This window comes from Nilaparvata lugens, chromosome 3 (genome assembly GCF_014356525.2).
Source record: "Nilaparvata lugens isolate BPH chromosome 3, ASM1435652v1, whole genome shotgun sequence".
Taxonomy (NCBI): domain Eukaryota; kingdom Metazoa; phylum Arthropoda; class Insecta; order Hemiptera; family Delphacidae; genus Nilaparvata; species Nilaparvata lugens.
The window spans coordinates 62,414,616-62,436,271 of record NC_052506.1 but is presented as its reverse complement, the minus strand read 5'-3'; the positions used below and the strand labels follow the sequence as shown (position 1 = coordinate 62,436,271).

Here is a 21,656-nt window from a genome sequence, read left to right as displayed (position 1 = left end):
GGATTGATTTTACCACCAAAGTGTTTAGAATTAACCAATCTATGATATTCGATAGAATCGTCTCATTTGAACTACTATTTTCGTGATTATTTAACTTCAAAAACTTGAAACATAAATTTTTCAGGGACAATAGCCTATTTCACTTTCTACATTTGCGCCCGGACTAAGATGGAACAAACCGAGTTTTTTGCTGTTCAAGCGGATGAAGCCACGGATATATCAGTGAAAAACCAATTAGTATTTGTTAGATACTCGATATGCAACTAAATCTATGAAATGTTTTGGGGATACTTCCCAAAAAACTTTTGGGGACGGGAATGGATGATCGCATTCTGGTGGATCAGCACCAGAATGTATTTTGAAAGAATTGTAGCACCTGAAAATCCATCGAACAGAGCTACCATAGTACGATAGTACTTCGGTTATGTCTGGCTGTGTTAATGGTGTGCAGGTAATTGTAAAACAAACATATCCACCCAAATGCCCACTATATTCACTGCTATGCTCATTAGTTGAATTTAGTTGTAGCTAAAGCGGGCAAGCTGTAATAAACACGTTAGTTTTTTCTCCACTTCAGACGGAACACTTCTCTTCATTTGCAGTGAATCAATCCTTTTTGTAATTGATTGAATAGGATCTCCACATGAGGCATTTTATTGTTGAAAAAGTTCAGCCAGAAAATAAAATTATCTGAAAGTTCGCCTTCCGAGTCGTGCTGGCATCGTTTTCATAATCTATAATCGGTTCAAAAATGTCACTAAATCGTCTTTGTGACTGAACAGTTGACAAAGTCCTCGATTTAAATGTCTAACGCATATCACAACCTCGTGGAAGACGTTTCTTGACATTATTTAGGACTTCAGTCCTTTAGACGATCGGGAGAAGAAAGATGAGAACACACACCTCTATCTCCAAAGGAAAGAGAAAACCTGAAACTATTGTGTAATAGGTACAGGTACAGTTCTTTCCTTACCTCTAGAAACTTCTGCATCTCCTCTTCACCTTAAGCACAGCAACGTCTAGCACCAAAAAATTGACAATGCTATTCACTAGGTCCAAACCAAGTCTAGTTATTACTATTAATGACAATTACTATAACATTTTTGTTTGAGATAAGTTTTAAACGTATCTGAATGCTCTGTGAGTGAACCTACTATGTGACGTTACAGTTTTCGGAAGCTGCAGTTTTCTTCTAGAGATGGCTGGGCCTTGACTCGTCTTGGCCTTTTGGCATCAATTAAGAAATGAAAAAACAATGATGTGATATGGCGAGTTGAGTGGTAATATTTAGAATTGAGGAAAATGATGCCGATTCAACAATTTTTATTCACCAAAAATGAATTAAAAGTATATCCATTCTTTGGATATTACAGAAATCCATTCTTATTCTCAATCCACTTACAATAAATAGATGAATACTTGAACAGAAAACTAAGAAGATCCTTTCTGATCACTTTCTGCAACTTCTTCACTTTTTGGTTTATTATCTTCTGGTTTCATAGCTGGGAAGAATAGCACTTCCTGAAAAAAGATACAAGTGATGATTGTTCAATTATTCTAGTTAATAACCATTTTAGTTAAGATTATTCTGGTTAAGAAACGTTTATTCTAGTCTGAATGTAACATGAAAAAATTACAAATTTCTAAAACCTACAATATAACAGGAGTCTTCATTATCGAGAATGTATTCTATAATAGGACACCATCTTCAAAAAGGCTTGAAGCTGTTGAAACCAACTTTATTAAAGCATTGTTTCAATAAACTACAGGGTCTTTCTAAATGATGGACCCATTTTCAAAACTTGGTATTTATTAAAGTAAAAATGCAAAATGGACAACCTTTATACCAATGGAGAGATAAAGTTTCAAAGTTGAATACCTTACAAGATTTCAATGTGGCCTTCGGCTGCTGCACGGCAAACATCTACGCTGTAGCCAAACTCGTCCCACACGCGAGAAAGCGTATCTGGTGTTATTGAGTGCACGGCAGCAGTGATACGGTTCCGCAGATTGTGCAGCAGCCGGAGGCTTCTCATTGATCACTTGTAAGATATTAAAAAAAACTTTGAAACTTTCTCTTTCCATTGGTATAAAGGTTGTCCATTTTGCATTTTTACTTTAATAAATACCAATTTTTGAAAATGGGTCCATCATTTAGAAAGACCCTGTATTTTACCAGTCTATTCTCATTGAACTAAAATATTTAGTTTCGATGCTTCTTGTAGTTTTTATCCATGGCAGAATAATCTGTACTGCTTTTAATGCTGTTTTTGTAAACCAAGGTTAAGCTGTGCTCTATTATAGAACACGAATAGAGAATTAGTACAGTTTTCTCTATCTATGCATGTTAGGGTGCCGCTTCATTATGTATTCATTTCCTTACAATAGTTTTGCCTTCTGAATCTACATCTTCTAAATCCTCTAAAATATCTGGTCAAGAGACAACAAATATCGATTTCACTTGAGAATGAAAAAGTAATAAAAAGGGAAATGCTTAACAACTTCATTTTAAACTATTGATATTAGCATAGTGAATAAAGAATAATACATATGTATTTTATATGATATTGGTCTAATTCGAGAGAGGATTAGTAAAAGGTTTGCTTGTTTCCTCTCCCAATATCATTCCAATGATCAGTGCTTGCTGTAAAAATGAAATAAAATAAATATAGTTAATGATGGAATTAGTTAGGTCTGACTGAATATTTATTATTGACGAATACATTATAACTTTTGTAAAAGTACCTTGATGTTATTTGAATCAGTTAGGAACATAGTTAGCCTATCAACGCCCAGGCCCCATCCAGCCGTCGGTGGAAGACCGTATTCAAGAGCTGTGCAGAAGTTTTCATCAACCAGTTGTGCTTCATCGTCACCGGCTGCCTTATCCTGTACAATAAAATTGATTTTTATTAAAAAAGACACTCTTGTGTGAATTGTATAATTTTAACTGTGGAGTATTACAATTGGAAGGGCATTTCTTCATTAATTGAAATCAACAGGCTTGCTATCGTAAAAAGTTTTATTTCCAAATATGATAAAAAGGGAAATGCTTAACAACTTCATTTTGAACTATTGATATTAGCATAGTGGATAAAGAATAATACATATGTTTTTTATATGATATGGTCTAATTCGAGAGAATTAGCTAATTGTAAAATTGCACAATTTCAGATCATTAAGCATTGTGTAATGTTTCTCAATTAGCAACCACTCATAATTTTTAACAGAAGATTAATGATCCTTCTACTTCTACACATCCTTCTAAAATTTGAATTTATTCAAAATATCATTTTGAGAAGAATCATATTGTTCTTCCAGATCTCTTACTATGGCTTACAATAAATTTGAAAAAGAATTATTTTGGATATTCAAGTTAGTCATTCTTGTAATAAAGCATTCTCTCTAACATAAAGAAAAATGTATTTGGTAATTAACTCAGCAGAAAATTGATTGTATTCTAAGCACCAATATTGAGATATCCAGATTGATTAAAAGTTGACTGGACTGACCTTTGCTTGCTGTTCAAAGCGTTCCCTCTGCACGACAGGATCATTCAATTCGGTGTAGGCGTTGCACACTTCTTTCTTCATGACGAAAAGCTCAAAACGCTCGGTCAATCCTTTGAAAGACCGATGCCATTTGGCCAATGGACTCATCACTTGCGGGTGATCGCAGATGAAAGTAGGATTGATACATTTTTCTTCTATGAAGTCACCAACCAACTACAAATAGAAAGCATACAAGTGAATCAAGTAATATTTAACGATGTAGAAACAATTCGGAGCAATGAAGAAATCTTCCTTGCAGAATAAGCTAAACTACTAAGTATTGAAAAATCTATTGCAGATTTCAAGCGGAAGATAACAGAACACACATCAAGAGAATAATAAAACAGACTTTATACACAGTGATATAAATATATTCGACTATATTATTCATTATTTGGTTATATTTGTTTTGCATGCGTGTGTACGACTAGAATATGATGAATGTGCGTCGTCAACACTCTGAAGATTCTTGATTGAAAGATGAAATAGTGTGATCTTTTATTTCTACAAAGCTGCTTCATAGTTTCTTAATATAGGATCATAAGTAGCCTACACATTTATTTTGTAGGAAGAAAGGTGTTGAATTTATATGATACTGCATAATTGCACGGTGCACGAAACGGGATTAATAATCTTGAGATAAGAAAACCAACTTAGCATAACACCGATCACATATTGAAATCGATCTTGCTTGATGTTAGCCAGATTCAATCCAGATGACAGTGGTATCTCATAACAAAGAAAATTTTCTTCCAATGATTTATAAAATTTAAATTATATAATTAAACAAATACAAATGGTCAATTCAAATATCAATGGTCATTTATACAAAAAATAAATGGTCATGTATAATAGAATTCCAAGGGTAGAAGCAAAATTTGCCATTTAAGATTCATTAATGACATTCATCTTTTTTTTAATTACCTACTTCTTTTAGAAGGCTGCCTCCTGCATGAATACATTATTGAAATCTGTGTTGAAGATTCTTCATCGATCGCTAAAACGTCTCAACGTAAAAAAATTGTGTGCTACATCCACACTGCACGGCAGTCAATGGCAGTTAAACACATGCGTATAGTTTGGCAACCGTGTAATCACGATTCGGTCAAGTTTTCTGGCACAATGGATCGCCCCAAATTTGTCCGCCAGCGATTATTTTTTGTGTGAAATTATCTCTAATCAAAATTTTTCACAACTCCAACAATAACTAACTGTGGTTGTATTAAAACATATAATTTTGAATGAAAATCACAATATCCCAGTTGAAATGTTGCAGCGATCGATAAGGAATCTAAGGCTGGCCACTAACCATAGAACATGAATTATAGACATGCGTGATACACAGTCGACATACATTGTTGTGACATCACAGCAGTGATCACGACGAAAGGCTTCGAGCTAAATTTTTTGTGGGTTTGGTTTTTGTGTCTCCGATTTTTGTTGTTCATTTATTCTTTGCTGCTCTATTTGAGGTTAAATTATTTTTCTAGCATCATAATTTTGTAATTTTCCAGTGGTTTATTTATTGTTATTGGTTGTTTATTTTATGCTAGAAGCCTCTCGCTGATGACCATGCATGTTCTACCGTTAGTGGCCAACCTAAAACAGATTTCAAGAGTGAGTGTATCTGTGCTGGTGGAAACTATCTAAAGGTTGTAATTAGAAAAAAATGAATGTAATTAATGATCCTTGAATGGAAAGTTTCAAGTTTTCATAAATTTATATATTAAATCATTTTTCCCCTTCTCAATGTTTTATGGCGTTTTAAAAAGTTTCAGTTATTCTGTTTCACCTGTCACTGGTGACTAGTTTTCTAAAAATTCTAGTACAAACCTTGTCTAACAATCTAGCTGAGGTTCTAGGCGCTGGACATTCCACTTCATGTTTGATGCACAGCTGACTCAGAAACTCGTTGGATTCTGGTGTGAGAAGTTGCTCAGGCGGAGGGAACGCCACGCCAAGAGCTTGCTCCAAGTAGGGTATCATTTTTATTCTTTGGAAAGGTGGTGTGAAATCGATTTCGACCGCTTCGCCTTCCTCTCCATCCGGGTGATAAGTAACCTTATATGATCCAAAAATACTCTTGACCATACCTGAGGGCAGAATATAATCATAATTTAATATTAATGTGTGGTAGTTAACCATACTGAATAAGACTAGATATGTGCAACTATAAATTTATTAATTAATGATAAATATTATAAAATGTTTTGCACAATAATACCGTGTATTTTTTAAATAATTTTATACTTTTGAGAACAATTTACAGTTTGCCGAATGAAAATAACATAGTCCAACCACATTAAAAATCACAAATTTAGATATTATAGTCCATTAAAAATAGAAGTTTGTTGATCAAGTTATTTGTAGTTTCAATAAATCTCTCAAGATTTGTATCAAAATATACCTTATAAAAATATAATATCACTTATAAAAATATAATATGCAAAATGCAGTGTAGTACATCAACAGTAATATTATATGTAATATATTCCAGAAATATACTAATAAAACAATGAAACTTTTAATTGTAAGCACTAGCAGCAGGCACTCATCTAGAGTAGTTGATGTAGATGCTACATCCGAAGACGACTCTGGCAGGAGATATTCAAGCTCAAAAATCATACCGATATACAGCTGCTGTAATGTAATTATTACCAAACGCTACTTCAACGATTGCCGTTTCAAATCTTTTGTAAAACCCAACCTTCTCAGAATGACTTCATAATGAATTTTACTTATTTACGTAGACAATACTCATTTTCAATTTTAGTGCTAAAAGAATGAGTTGGAAACTATCCTTAGGATTTGTGGTCACTAAATGTATAAATATATGAATAGAATGCCAACCAGCAGTGCAAAACACGTCGGTGTGGGTTTGTAAGATCAAAACCCTCGCCCGGGACTATCTCGTTATGCAGCATCCATAGTTAATATTAAATAAAAATTGAATATTTTAAAGTTATCAGCAATAACCTATGGTAGAAATTTAATGATAAAAGTATGTTACAATACAAACCAGAAAGCATGGACTCAGTGATACCCATAAGATCATTGTAATCGGCATAGGCCATGTAGAACTCGCACGTCGTGAACTCAGGATTATGAGTTAAATCGATTCCCTCGTTCCTGAACTGTCGGCCTATCTCATAGACTCGATCAATTCCACCGACAACCAGAATCTGTAACAAGTTTAATATTGACATTACGTAACTTGTTTTTATCAGAAAGGAATCTGTAGGACGAGATAATTACTTCGACAGGATGAAGCTAAAATCAACTATAACATGAAGGTAAAAATGTTTAATGCATTAAGTGATGTATCACTTTCAAAAAATTGTTTCCTGTTTTTTGAACTGCTTGTGTTAAATTTAAGAAGTTTTTCATCAAATTATTATACATGGTGTACCACGGAAGGTATAACAACCAAAAACCATAGATTTTACATGAAATTTGAAATAAAAAAAATCGGCTTGAACGCTCATAAAAATTTCAAATCATCAAACAGAGGAGCAAATTATAAGACTCTTAGTGCCGGTTGCACAAAAGCCAGTTAAATTTTAACCGTAATTAATTTTACGAGAACCTATCAGAGAAGGCCTTCTTGATAAGATGGCTTCTCTGATTGGCTCTCGTTGAATTAATCACGATTAAAATTTAACCTGCTTTTGTGCAACCGGCACTTAATTGGATATTTTTTCCTCTTCCTAACCAATTAACATTTGATTTTGACTGATAGTTTTCTAATTATTGTCTTTTTAAGTATCAAAAAATCTATATTTCTCGAAAACCAAGGTTGAAATAAGAACATTTCACTGGACATTTCTTATAGCGAATTTCATGTAGAATGTATGGTTTTCGGCTGTTACAACTTTCGTGGGACATTCTTTATAGTTTGTACTGTAATTAAGTCTTATAGTATGTGAATAATTTAATTCATCTGTCATGTTATTGTAAATTTGTGTATCAGAGAAGGCAGAAAGTTCATGAACTGTGTATTTACCTTGTGATACAACTCAGGAGCAATTCTCATAAAGAGATCCATGTTGAGGTCGTTGTGGTGGGTGACGAAAGGCTTGGCGGTGGCCCCACCGGCGATCATGTTCATCATAGGCGTTTCCACTTCCAAAAAGCCCATCGAGTCCAGATACTTTCGAACGTAGGCTATTATTTTCGCTCTCACCAGGAACTTCTGCCTCACTTTCTCGTTCAGAATCAGATCCAAATACCTCTGACGATACCTAGTTTCCTATAATAGACAAGATTCAGATTGGTTTGAAAATTCAATTTCATAAATTACATTAAAAAAACATATCAGTAGAGATCATTATAATTGAAAGGTTTTAAAAGACAATGGAGACAATTTTCTTTTTTGAAAACACCTTCACCACAACTAGAAACTAGATAATAGGCGAGATTCTTTATCTTGAAAATAACATCAGAAATTTAATATTTCTTCATTCGTATACAATGTTGGAGTAGAAATGAATAAACCATAAATCACTTAGGAATTCCATGTCTATACTGAAAACAATATGTAGCGAGTTTCTAATCTGAAAGTAACCCCATGCCCCTCATTGCCATTTTTTCTTAATACTGTATAGGCCTATGTTAGTTGATATGAATAACTTACTTTCTTTTACAGCTATAACCTCCTTTATTGGGTGAATTAAACTAGCCAAAACCTTTAACCTTCATTTGGACAATTTATTTTATGAAAAGAAGTTTTGGACTGTAGCCTGGTTTTTGTCCTTAGGTTGATTGTAAATGATGAATACATAAATAAAACAAAATTTGAATTGATTTTTCAATGTTTTTAAAGTCAATAAATGATAATCCTTCAAATAAAAAGTTCATAAATACAGTAATATCAAATTTTCAATAGCCATTTTATTCAGAAAGTGAATAACAAAAAGTTTGCAGGTGTAGAGAACTTCAAGTATCTAGGATGCCCAATAAATGCCACAGGTAATAATGCTTATATAAAAGAAAGAATTCAAGCAGCTAATATGGCCTACTATGCCAATGTTAGATTATTTAAAAGTAAGTTGGTCGGCAGGAGCACCAAAATAACAATATATAAAACATTGGTTCGTCAGTGGCAACATATGCGGCAGAAACTTGGGTGATGAATATGGCTGACGAAAATGCGTTAAAAATCTTTGAAAGATCCATATTAAGAAGAATTTACGGTCCCGTTCAGGTTGATGAGCAGCAATGGCGAATAAGAAAAAATGAAGAAATAGAAACATTAATAAAAGGAGAAAATATAGTACGCTTCGTTAAGGCCCAAAGAATAAGGTGGTTGGGGCATGTGATGAGGATGAGTGAGGCTAGAATGCCAAAAATAGTATTCAATAGCAAGTTTCATAGCAGACGAAAAAAAGGTATGCCAAGGAACAGGTGGATGGACCAAGTGATGGATGACCTGAGAAAGATGGGGGTGAGAGGATGGAAAGAAAGAGCCATGAACAGAGAAGAATGGAGGCGTGTTGTGAAGGAGGCCAGAGCTCACCTAGGGCTGTAGCGCTGAATAAAAAAGAAAAGAAAGATTTCATTCAGAAAATTTTTTTTTTGTCAATTTGCATTTGATCTGGTAAAATAAGTAATGTGTTGCCTGATAGCTTGATTTATATGTGGTAAACACTAATTTTCCACCAACAACAACCTACTCGAACTGGGAAAACGACTGATTCATTTTTCATGTAAAATAAATCAAATAGTTTTTCTAATAGTTTCCAATAATATTGAGTTTAACGACTTGAAAAAACTTTTCATCAGAAGGATTTTAATCAAGTTTCGATAGAAGCACACACATCATTCTAGTCTCAAGTGAATAGAATCTAGCATCCTATTATATTAAGCGAGCAATTTCTGTATAGTAAGTTCTGTATAGTTCTGTTTAGTTTATATTTGGTTATTAATGTTCAACGGATCTCCAAAACAGCTCTAACGATTTTCACGAGATTTGGAGCATAGTGGGTTTATGATATAAAAATTCGTTTGCACTAGGCCTCATCCATGGGAGAAATCGCTGAAAGATATTAAAAGTCTTATTAAAAGTCAATTCATCCTTGGCTGAAACAGCTGAGACTTTCGTCGTCTGTGGATAGTAAAAAGGTGAGTATGTGAAAAATCAAAATATCGCATCCCTGAAATTCATAAGATGACGTATATAGCCAGCTGTGGAATATAAACACGATCATTTTAGAGAATTTTGTTCTGTTTATCAATAAATAAAAATAACGAGCGAAGCTCGGTGCCCCGATATTATACAATTATACAGCAATAGAAACTCACCTTGTCCTTCAATCCGAAGTGCAAATGAGGAAGCATGTGCAAACAAGGCGAGAGGAGAGTGATTTTCTTCGGTATTACTGATAATTCGCCCTTTTTAGTTTTTCCTGGATGACCAACACATCCTATAATGTCGCCTCTTCGAAGCTTTTCAGTGTCAGTATTGAACTCAGCCTCGGAGCTGTACAGTTTAGCATTGGCCATCACTTGTATCTTGACTCCTTCCCCTCGTAAGTCGTAGAAAATCAACTTGGCTCCAGATTCACGAATAGCATGAACCCTTCCTATTTCGAAAAAATACCATCAGATAATTTAATCCTAACCAAATATCCATTAATAAATCAATTACCAATCTTTAGGCAAACAAAGTTCATCATAAATTGCAAAAGATTGAGTAATTTGACCAAAAAGATTACTTCCATGTTGATATTTCATTATTTATCAAATATGGAAGAAAGATTGCAATTAAATTACACCACTGATTAATTTTATGAAATTATTGGAATAAGCCTTTGTTTGCCAAGGAAGAGAATGAAATCGGAATCCAAAAAGAAACAACAGCAATGGGCAATTTTATTCCCATATGTGTTTGGTCAGGTAAGTCATAAGCATAGAGTACTCTTGTCTGAAGGATTACCGCTAGTTGGCAATACTATCCACTATCTCTCACATTTGAATGTGCTATTTTCAAATCAAATTCAATTCTAATTATTTCCACAACAGTATAAATTAATACGATACAGTAGGCCTATTACAAAAAAAAGAAATCAAGGGAATATATATTCCCACATAGACTTTATATCTATTGCAATCACTACGAAAATTAATTATTAAATCGTGGAAAGATATGTTTCCTTGATGAAAACATAATTGAGATTTAACTGATCATATTAACAAGAATCTATAATTAATATTATTACGATATACAGGGATGACTTGAATCACAGCTACCTACTATAGAAGGCGGTGGAAAAAGAGAATTGGAAACTATGCCTTCTTATCATTTGCACTGACTTTACAGCATGAATCTCATTATAGATCTACTAATCTACTAGATCTCTTTAGATTTCACTGGTGAAAGCTAAATAACCTAGGGTCCTAGGGCATCCATCAATACCCATCATCCCTCCATTTTAAAGGGAAATCTAAACTTGAGTTGGTTAAAAATGATAGAATACCTGCGACGCTGACTTCCTTATCTTCAACAATTGCGCCATCTTGCAAATGATTGTAGGTTTCAATGAACTCCTCCAGGGATGTCGTCACTACGAACTTATGTGGATAAGGATGAGCGTCGGTTTCCTTCAACCGCTCCACAGCCAGACTTCTCAGCCTAAAGAATTCCTGTTTAGAAAATTAAATTAGGTCAAGTGAGATGAAGATCAGTTGACGATTAAAATTATGGAACAAATGAAACACACAGATATTATAATATTTGTTTTTTTTCAAAAACGATATTTTTGCATTAGTATAGCGGAGAAATTACATTACCAAAATTACTTCATGACACATTCTACAAAATAAATACACATTCAGTGAAAAAACTAGTCATGGATATAACGAACATTTGTTTGCCTGATTAAACAAACTCATCTACTTGAAAAAAATGAAAAATGTATTAAATAAATGGAAATAAAATTTCTTACATTAGGACTGATATCCGCTTCATCGATAGCTGACTTGGGCTTGGCTGCAGCAGCCGCATTAGATGCTGGTTGATTCTGTTCTTTCTCTTTTTCCTTTTGAGCCTTCTCTTTCTGTTTTTGTTCAGCTTTCAGCCGACGTTTCAATTCACTGAAAAATGAATTTGAATAGTGACCAAATCAAATGATAAATCTCCATATAGAGTTCCAAAATAAATATTTCCAAATTTAATTTAGGTGTACCATAACAAAATACACAATTCACATGAAATATACACATTCTCATCATACAAATCTTGGTTAATGATAATTAATTGGCAAACATTCATAGAATTTACAGCATTTTAACGCAAACAGAAAATGTGTTTCTTTTAGTTTTATCAAAATATCAACATTCGGCTGATAGACCAATCATGCTATATATAATAAAACTTGATGAATGATTCACTTCAAGAGTAAATAGATGGATAAAGATTTAGATTCAATCCATATCTAGCGCATAGCGAAAACACCAATGAGTTTGAAATAGCAGACATTTTTTTATGGGCTAGGTATTGTAACATTTATCAGTTTTATTATTAATCAAGTTATTGACAACATAATAAGTTACATAATCTTAAGTATAGAGCCACATATCGTAAACCCACCCTTTGCTCCAGCATTTATAAGTTGTGGAGATCGGACGTAGCAAGTCAGACTTCTGAAATGACTGCAGACCAATTTGGCCTCTACATATTATAGATATCATATTCAGCATGGCAAAGATACCAGACACCGTTTTCCTAACTCGTCACATTTTGAAATATTGACAGCAGTATAACCTGGAATATTTTAATCCAAAACTAAAAGAATGATGCTAATTAGCAATTTATATTAAATTACAAAACAACTGAAAATAATAAATCTTTGAAACTAATAAATTAAAATTATTGAAAGGCTAATAAATTATGTTCCCAGAGACTATCAACTTATGACCATTTGAAATATTGCACATTAGATCTGAGATTTATGACTTCCTATTTAATTTGTTCAATTTGCTTCTATGGATGGATACTACTGCTGAAGTGTGCAGTGCATATAGGATTGATTGTCAGATTTCTAAAGCTTGTATTGCATTTTAGCTACTAGTGGGTCACTATCACCAGAGAGCAACCATAGACACACCAAATCTGATCTTTCTGGTGGTGTTCAGTATGAGCAGCGACAGATTAGTCACAAAGTGTTCCTGATGAGTTGCCAAGACCGACTGCCGGCCTGGTGACACGAGTAAGACTCAGAATCTGGCGACCATAGCACAAAATACATAAATGTATTCCGTGGCCCTAGTCCCTACTCCCTACTCCCTAGTGTAATGAGCGCAATAAGTACCAATACAGCTGACACCCCCGGACGCTTGGCGACCCACTAATTGCTGAGAAACTGGTGTCTGAATGTAATACGAGCTATTATAATCACAAAACTAAGGTTTTGACTAATATAATTGGAAAAAGTTTATTATAAGAAAGATATTAATCATAATAAAACATTTTTGTCATATGATTTATTGCAGATGTAGATCAATACCTTCCAACCGCAGAGATAGGAGTTCAATTCAATAAGGTAAACGCAATCAGGATGCGTCTTTAGCAGCAAATTAAAGTGATATGTTTGATTCAAAGCCGGACATACACGGCAGGTAACATGGTACGGTAACATTACCAAAAGTATTATCGTTGCATCATAATCATAACTGGATATTTTGATTCCTTAGAAATATGAATAGTATGATCTATTTTCTAATCAGAATTCAGAAAAAGTAAGCATAATATTTAATATGTCGCAGTGCAAAAAATGCAACTAAACTTTAAATTACAGAAGGTATTCAAACTAAAAAAGTAATTGAACCGTAACCATAACCTCAAATCAAAACGTGGATAATTATACGGTAAGATTCTTAGTTGGGAGATGAATGAAACATATGAAAAACGTGTACATTATAAAATAGTAAGTAGAAGCAAAGTTGTAATGAATTAACTTAAAAGAATATAACCTTTTAGAAAGTTTTTCTCCTTCCGTTGCAGACATCCTGATTCCTGAACAGGATTCCTGACCCAATCCAAATTCCAAAAAGAAGTTGATATACGTTTGCCGCAATGCCACCTGGATTTGGAGTGATGCACTGCAAAATACGCCATCTTGTGGTATCTTATATAGCGCTATTGTTTGAAAGTTGAAAAGCTTTTCAGAAATTGAAGGAAGTGATTTTATTTTTTTAATTTGTTCAAGAGTAGCGGTAGGTGAACTTTTACCGATTGAATTTGGCTTGACAGCGACGTCATCTTACGTCCTTAGACCTGTCATCTGGACGGGTGTCTTGAAGCAGTGTTACATAAAGTTGCGGAACCAAAGGGGTGGTACGGTACATGAAGTTGTTTTGGGGTCACACATGAACCGCTGTAAATAAATGTATTAAAGCATTAATTTCTAACTCTTCCTACAATTCATCAAAAGCTAAAAAAGGAGTTATCTATTGATTACAGATTATTTGAATTCTCTCATTCTATTTGAATCCTCATTTTATATAGATTTTTATCTTTAAACTACCGTACTGATTCTTTGTATCAGAATAATATTAATAATAGATCTTCCTTCACAAATAATTCAAAAGCTCTGGTATAAATTAATAAATTGGCGTTCAGTTAAAAGCCTTAACGCCATGAGAAAACACAGTCAGAAAAATATAAAACTTTAGCAAGTCTCTAACTTGACATAAATAATATTCAAAATTACATTCCAATTTAAAGATTATCTTCCTGATTTTCAGCAGTACAGTACTCTACAATAATATATCTTTAGAAACAATAACTCAAATGTAACATTACTGAAAACTTTCTTCTCTACTTTCTGTAGGTACTTCTTCAGAAAAAAATATTATTATATTCAATCACTACCTAATAAAATCAAAAGGACTATTCTCAATCAATATTATTACATTGAACAATAAAAGGCTTTGTTGATACAATACTCTGATGGTAGTTTCAATTAATTCCCTAAATAATATTTTAACCTTATTTTACGTACCTTAGCGGTTATTTGAAGAAACAATTATTATTTGTACATGATGAAGAAACACAATCAAACTTTTCAGGACGTGGCACTACTAGAAAATTTAAACTTTAATGAAAATAAACCAACTCTCACCTTAACTAATGAGATTATAAACTTTCCCAAAAAGGGCGAAACATAATGACTATATCTTTACTCTCGTTAGCTCCTAGCAAAGTATCCTCCGAAACGTAATATGGTCTCTCGGCTGGGGAATCACCCCACTACTGTATTTAAAAACAGAGGTCTCCTATTGGGCGAAGGGAATCAATTTGACCAATCATCGCGTAGCTTCTAGAGCCTTAGGACCAAACAGTAACAGCAAAATCATTAGTTTGTTATAATTGTAATATATTGCAGTTTTACTCCTTATTGCACTCTATGTTGCGACAGGGAGACTAAGTTTGAGAGATAATTCCATTATCTACATTCCTCGACGACGCGGAGCCACAATTTTGAAATATCTATCCTGGGAAACTCGAAGTCATGGCCGTTCATCATACAGAGAGAAAATAATATCGCTAACTCACTTACAATAATGGCTTCAGTCTTTTGCGTATTAAATTTACTATTATAACTTGGGGAGAGGCATGAATTAAAAACAGTGCTTCGCACAGCCTACTTACTCACTTGTTATTTGTCCTGTCTTCACCGCAGTCTGGTGGCCGGGGAATCGTCAAAGAGAGCATGTTGAAATATTGGTTCCAAAACAACTTTTAAACAAATTTTACCGGTATAGTTTTCAAACCTATGTTTTTTACTCAAGTGTACAAAATAAAATAAATAAAGTATTGAGGGTGGGTAGTATATATGGCAACTAAATGGATAGAATATCCATCTAGGTAACTAGATTGGACTTTCTGAAGTAAACATGTTTTATAAAAAAAGAGAAATGAACGAAAATAAGTTTTGCTGAATTTTTCTTCTCGTGAGATCATCTGGATGATCCCTCACATTTATGCACTCGTTCACTCTCTTCCATTACGGTATCGACATACGAAAAAATTTCCAGCTGTTATTCCAAGGACGTATTTATCCTTTTGATGTCCTTCAGCGAGTTATCCCAGGGTTGAGACCTACTGCAATCGAATTTTCATATCATAAATCTACTTTGTTCCAAATTTCGTGAGAATCGTTAGAGCCGTTTTCGAGATCCGGTCACATACAGATATATAAACATCTAAATATCTAAACATATAAACAGAAATTGCTCGTTTAATAGTATAGGATACAGTAGTGAATAGGAGGTCCTGGATGTGTCCTCCTGTCCCCGGTGGTATTTACGATTTTTGACCGTAGCTGGAAAATCTTGTGGTTACCGTACTCTATTTTAGCATTTTAGGTCCATAATGTGATCACAAGACCACAAGGCGAGAAAGATTAATACCTAATAGCTAGCCAAAACAACAGAAAATCAAAAATACGAACTCACCAGTGTGTTGTCCAACATTAAGGACTCACTGATGTAATACGCAATGGGTTCTCAACCAGCAAGCAATCCCCTCAGCGCGCCCTGAAATCGCTTGGTCGATAGGTCTCACCTAACTAGCATCTAGAAAAAGATGCTTTAAAGTAGAGAACTACCTACGTTTAAGGGAACTACGTCTCCATCACCTGCATGAAACTAAATAAACTATTATCAATATAATAATGTATATTGACATTTTTATTGTTAGATGGTAGAAAGAAACACAGTTGACTTACGCTACATCAAAGACCGATATCTGAAGAACCGTATTGTTTCTCTTTAGTCCCTATACACAGTAGGCTAGACCATTCACTTTGTAGCCCATAATTAATTATCATTGCGATATTCTAGCACTCAACACTTATATTATTCGTACATTTTCCGCTTAGAAAATGTATGGAAGAATATTACATTGGAAGCCAATTTCAATTAGGCCCCCCTAGATAGGCCATTGATCTATATTTGATATGCCTACCTATGTAGTTATTTGGGGCAATGGATACGAGACTGGGCTGCAGAAATCGATGGACACAAGTAGAAGTATTAGTGATCCCCCAGAGGTCGCTATTGAATCACAAGTTTTCCACTCGAAGGAATATTATTGGTGGTCCATTCTGGTTACCTAAAATCCACTATCAGCTTTAAACCAACGGTAGCCGTACATTGATTGAATAAACACACGCATTTTACTATATCGATGGCAACTAAAAATTTACTTAAACTAAGACCATTTTAGGGCCGGTTTACGAGCTCGGGATTTAGCTAAGTTCTAGACTTTAAACAGCTGGAGTCAGAAAATTAGCTTCCCGGAACGGGGCGTAGTCGCAGTAAAACAACTAACGGGTTTTAAATTAAATTTCGAAAAACTATAAAATTGAACACGTAATAAAATAAAGATGAAATGGTGTAAAATTTCAGCTATTTTGAATTATTTAGGAATGTTTCGTTTCGTCAAGGAAAAACGTTTCCAGTTATAGAAATGTGAAAATAAAGATTATCATAATAACTGCGACTACGCCCCATTTCGGAAAGTCAATTTTCTGACTCCAGCTGTTTAAAGTCTAGAGCTTAGCTAAATCCCGAGCTCGGAAACCGGCCGTTCGTGTAAATATAATATTATACTCTTAGCAAGATCAATAATATTTATATCGTGGAAGTACCGGTACATTTTCGCTTATTCAGTTGCTTGTCAGCATGGACGCTCTCAAAATTCTAGTTGGCCCTCAAGTGAAGCCAATCTGACGTCGGACGTTTGAACAAAATTCGATGTGTATGAACATGAAGACACTGCTTTGGTCAGATGCGCCACTGTCTTCACGACCACTAGACGGCGGTCGTGTATAGTCAACACAACAGAGACGACCGCACACGGCGTCCGTACGATAAAGTTTGATGATCAATGAGTGGGTAAAGACATTTCTTTACGCCACTATTGGTGTTTGGACGTACAAAACTTGAATCTTACGTCAAAAATCGATGTGTATGTAAAAGTCCAACAATAGAAAATTTTCATATTGTAAACTTATCATAGTATAATGTTGTTTTATTCAACTCATATCAGACAATACTAGAAACCTTGAATTCAAAATAAGATTAAGAAAAACATACAAATAGGCCTACAGGCCTACATGAGTTTTATTGGCAAAATAATTATAGAAAATATCTACACTGTCATAATGTTTATCATTCTATCATGTTGAAATTCCAATGAATCAACAAGGCAGTAAAGAAAGAAATTTTCAACATTTATTTAAATCAATAAATTCTAGTTAGATTGACTAAATAAGAATAAGAAGTTAAAGGGGAGGATCCAAAAACCTCTCCAAAATTGTTCCCGATTACAAAATTTTGGCAATACGCTACTGGTTCCACCCCCCTCTCCACCAAGAGTAGAAAAGCATTGAGCCCTTTGTAGGAGGTTTTGCAAATTCCAATTATATAAAAAAAACACTCCGTGCAGAGTAAAGCTCCGCTTGAGCTTTGTTACATAAGCAATGTTTGTAAATTACTTGAACGCCTAAGAAATGAACTTTTACAAAAAATCTCATGATTTTTCAATGACTTTATAGTTTTTAAATGTTATAACCAAATTCTGATCATACAAAAGACTCGATTAATAATACTGTTATCAAAAGTGAATAAGTATTATTATAAGATTATAATAAAGTAAATATTATTATAATAATTTATTCATTTGATGCAATAGGTTCGTAAATAAATATATGATTAAGAAAGAAATAGAACACTATCACTTTGTCTAAAAAAAGAATAATATTCAATGTTTCGTCTATATGTATATTGTAAGAGTAGTACCCTATGATTATTCAAAGAGTGACGAGATACCGTACCATTGAATAGTGTAAAAGATTCCATTCAAAAAGTCCTTTTAGTTTTTCGAGCGTAGGATTTCATTTGTAAGGAAAGGAAAATAGTGATTGAAAAATGAATCTACGACTTACTATATATTATATATATTTCGTTTTCATATCACACATATTTTTATCGTTCCACAACATTCATAGGTGATTGATAATTTTGAGGACATCATTTACATTAACTGAACATTTTGTTTAGAAAACTGACAATTTTATATAATTATTAAGGTGGCAATACTACAGTAAAGATACACTTGATAAGATGTATTGTCTTTAGGAATTCAGATTTTTCACAGAGAAGTATCGGTTTCAAAGGCCAAGTGTTTCATTATTTACAAGGAAACTTGCTATCTAAATACGTACAACACATAGTTAGTTATACCTCATACTAGTCTTTGAAATAGTACATAGACACATATAATAAATCATCACATCTCTCAAATTAGTATAACAATCATTATTGATTCAATAAACTGTCAGATTTATTTTCAAAACATTTAGTCGTTAAAGTCTCCATCGTATATATTATACTGTACTTCCTATAGTTTTGCATCAAATTTGTTGGAAACAGTTGAGTATTGAATGATGATCAATAAACAGAGTTTAAGGAGAAAACTATACTAGAAAATCCTTCATAAAGTACGGTACCTATTAAGACAAAGAATAGAAAAATATTCAATCTACATTTTCCTAGTAACAATATTCAATAGATAAATTATAGTTTCTTTCAAGGAGGATATTTGGGAAGATTCTATTTATACTTATCCAAAATTCGTTTTCAAAGATTGTTCCAGCTTGATATACTTGTGAATTTTTCAATGTAGCTCATCGATTTATTTATGATTATAAGTTATCGTATTATGTTTATGCGATCATCATGCAATTTTCTGGTGCTGTAAGATCTTCATTCGATGGCTTTCTATATTATCTATGCACAATAATAGTTAATGGCAATTAAATTCAGTGGAAAGAACAAATTTCCGCCTCTAGAGTTATAATATCACCAACCAGATTAGCATTGATATGATATGTTATCCACAGGAAATGAGGAAAATCATAATTTGAACCCCATTCAGAGAAAAAAGAAATTTTTTCATATAGCACTAGACGTTCCAACGATTGTAATATTCACCCGAATTTCATCATGATTAATTTTTAACCGCAATAAACACCTGTGAGTAGATGTGCAATATAATCAGGATATTAGCAAAGAGAAAAGATAGCAAGATATTAGTGGATTAATTTTAGACGATTCAGTATATTTTAGAAGAATATCTTCCAAATATAATCTTGGATATATATATCCAAAATACATATCCGAAGTATATTGATCTACCTGAACGGTATCGGTGAGAGTTATATCATAGAGAAACAATAGCATAAGTAGATATCCAATGGTATAGGGCGTTTATGTCGCAACTTTTACTGTTATCTCAAGCTGATAGTCCACGTAGTTCTTTTCTGTGAAGCTTTATGACGCTGGTAGTCTCTCATATTGTACCGTTCATACACTCTTACCCGGTCAAAACAGTAAAATAGACAATAATCGGCTTGAGATAACAGTAAAGGTTGCGATATAAACGCCCTATACCATGGGATATCTGCTTACGCTGTTGTTTCTCTATGGTTATATTAATTCCTTTTAACATTCTCTGTCGATAACAATGCTATACACGAACAGTAGGTATTGAAAATTGTTGAATTCTCATATTACATTATTTCAGTAATAGTTTCCGCTTGTATTGTTATTATTCATTTCCTCAGAAGTCAGGCATATAAAAATACAAAATGAACTTCAGTCGTTGATAAAATGCAATTATCTTCAGAATAGAACACTTCATCGGTTAGAAACACTTTCAGGTACTTTATGACAGTGGTTTTAGACCAACGTCTATTATAGAATAGAACACCGTTTATTTAGATTAATCTTCTCCATTTAAACCACTCCCATCTACTAAACATGTTCAAATTTAAGTAAATTTATGAAGTTTCAATAAAAAATAAAATGAGTAAAAAAAGGTAACAACCATTTATCATATAATGCTGAACACAAAGTTAATAGATGAAGTCTAAGCAGCCCTGTTTGTATGTGTGCATAAATGCATCATTTTGAAATATTAAAAGAAGTTTGGAAAAATTAGAATGCTCATCTGTAATCTGTTCGATATAATAGCAAAAAACGTACGTGTTGCGTCTGATTCAAAATTATTTCAGAATTTGATCAAATTAACTATGCATGAATGATTAATAATACGTTAATTTAGTGTTTAAAAATGTTTGATTCCAAACAATATCGATTTGGATGATTGAATTGGCATCTCTGGACTAGGCTATATAATTGTAGTGATTAAATTGTCTTGGAAGTAAGTAATATTTAGCCTAGTTTGGATGATTGGAACTGTAGTGTTTTATTGAATGGGTTTGTGATATGCTATCACTGAATGTGTCAACATTGTTTTCATTACAATATTAGACTTCAATAATCTTATTATGAATTAGTAACATCGTCATCATCATGATCTTTTTTGGTAATCCACATAAGTTATAAAATATATTTAATATGAAAACAGCAACACTGGGGTTCCACTATACAAAACGATATGGCAGTGAGAACATCAGTAGAAACATATAGTTCATACTTTAACATTATATTGTACAGAGTTATACCTATATTCTACAATAGTTTGGTACCGAAATAACAACATCATTCCACATCAACTTTGAAGACAATGAAAATAAGATGTTTCAGAATACAGTAACGTATTCAAGAACTGAATTAAATACCTTAGTTTATACTTGACAATGAGCAAGACAGACTTTCTTACAATATATATAATAGGGGGCGGGGACATGACAAACGTATGACAGTGTTACATTAATTTTTCAAATCGAAACACACAATCAATTGTATGTACTTTCCTTCGAATTATCTTCTTCCCTTAGGGCTACTCTTGAATAGAAAGAAAAAATAAAAATCAAAGTACCCTTTCTTAAAATTGTAAATAAACTATTTAAAAAAGGGTACTTTTCAAGGTTATCTGAGTACTGTATCAACATTCACCTTCTTTATACGGAGTAAGTTGTTGTCAGTTAGGTACATTATTTTTTGTATTTGAGAAAAAATGTCGAATGACATAGAAGTTTTGCAATTGGAATGACTCTAATGAGAATTTTCAGTTGAAATTATTGGCGTTATACTCAGTTTGTAACATTTGCTGAAATGCCAAAAACGTACCTT

General features: G+C 33.3%; 1 protein-coding gene across 2 annotated transcripts; it reads right to left on the bottom strand.

The window, feature by feature from the left end:
- Positions 1 to 1,306: 1,306 nt before the first annotated feature.
- On the bottom strand, positions 1,307 to 13,658 carry LOC111049894 (lysine--tRNA ligase). Of its 2 annotated transcripts, XM_022336075.2 has the most exons (11): positions 13,521 to 13,658; positions 12,139 to 12,312; positions 11,495 to 11,642; positions 11,027 to 11,192; positions 9,852 to 10,132; positions 7,555 to 7,800; positions 6,571 to 6,733; positions 5,385 to 5,644; positions 3,513 to 3,725; positions 2,746 to 2,889; positions 1,307 to 1,521 (listed from the first exon to the last, which is right to left on the bottom strand). In XM_022336075.2, exons 2-11 carry the CDS (start codon positions 12,246 to 12,248, stop codon positions 1,432 to 1,434), a joined length of 1,821 nt encoding a protein of 606 aa, XP_022191767.1. In that variant the 5' UTR covers positions 12,249 to 12,312; positions 13,521 to 13,658; the 3' UTR covers positions 1,307 to 1,431. The 2 variants fall into 2 exon arrangements, with proteins under 2 accessions (XP_022191767.1, XP_022191768.1); XM_022336076.2 differs by lacking the exon at positions 12,139 to 12,312 and having other exon boundaries at positions 1,309 to 1,521; positions 13,521 to 13,648.
- Between the last annotated feature and the right edge of the window lie 7,998 nt (positions 13,659 to 21,656).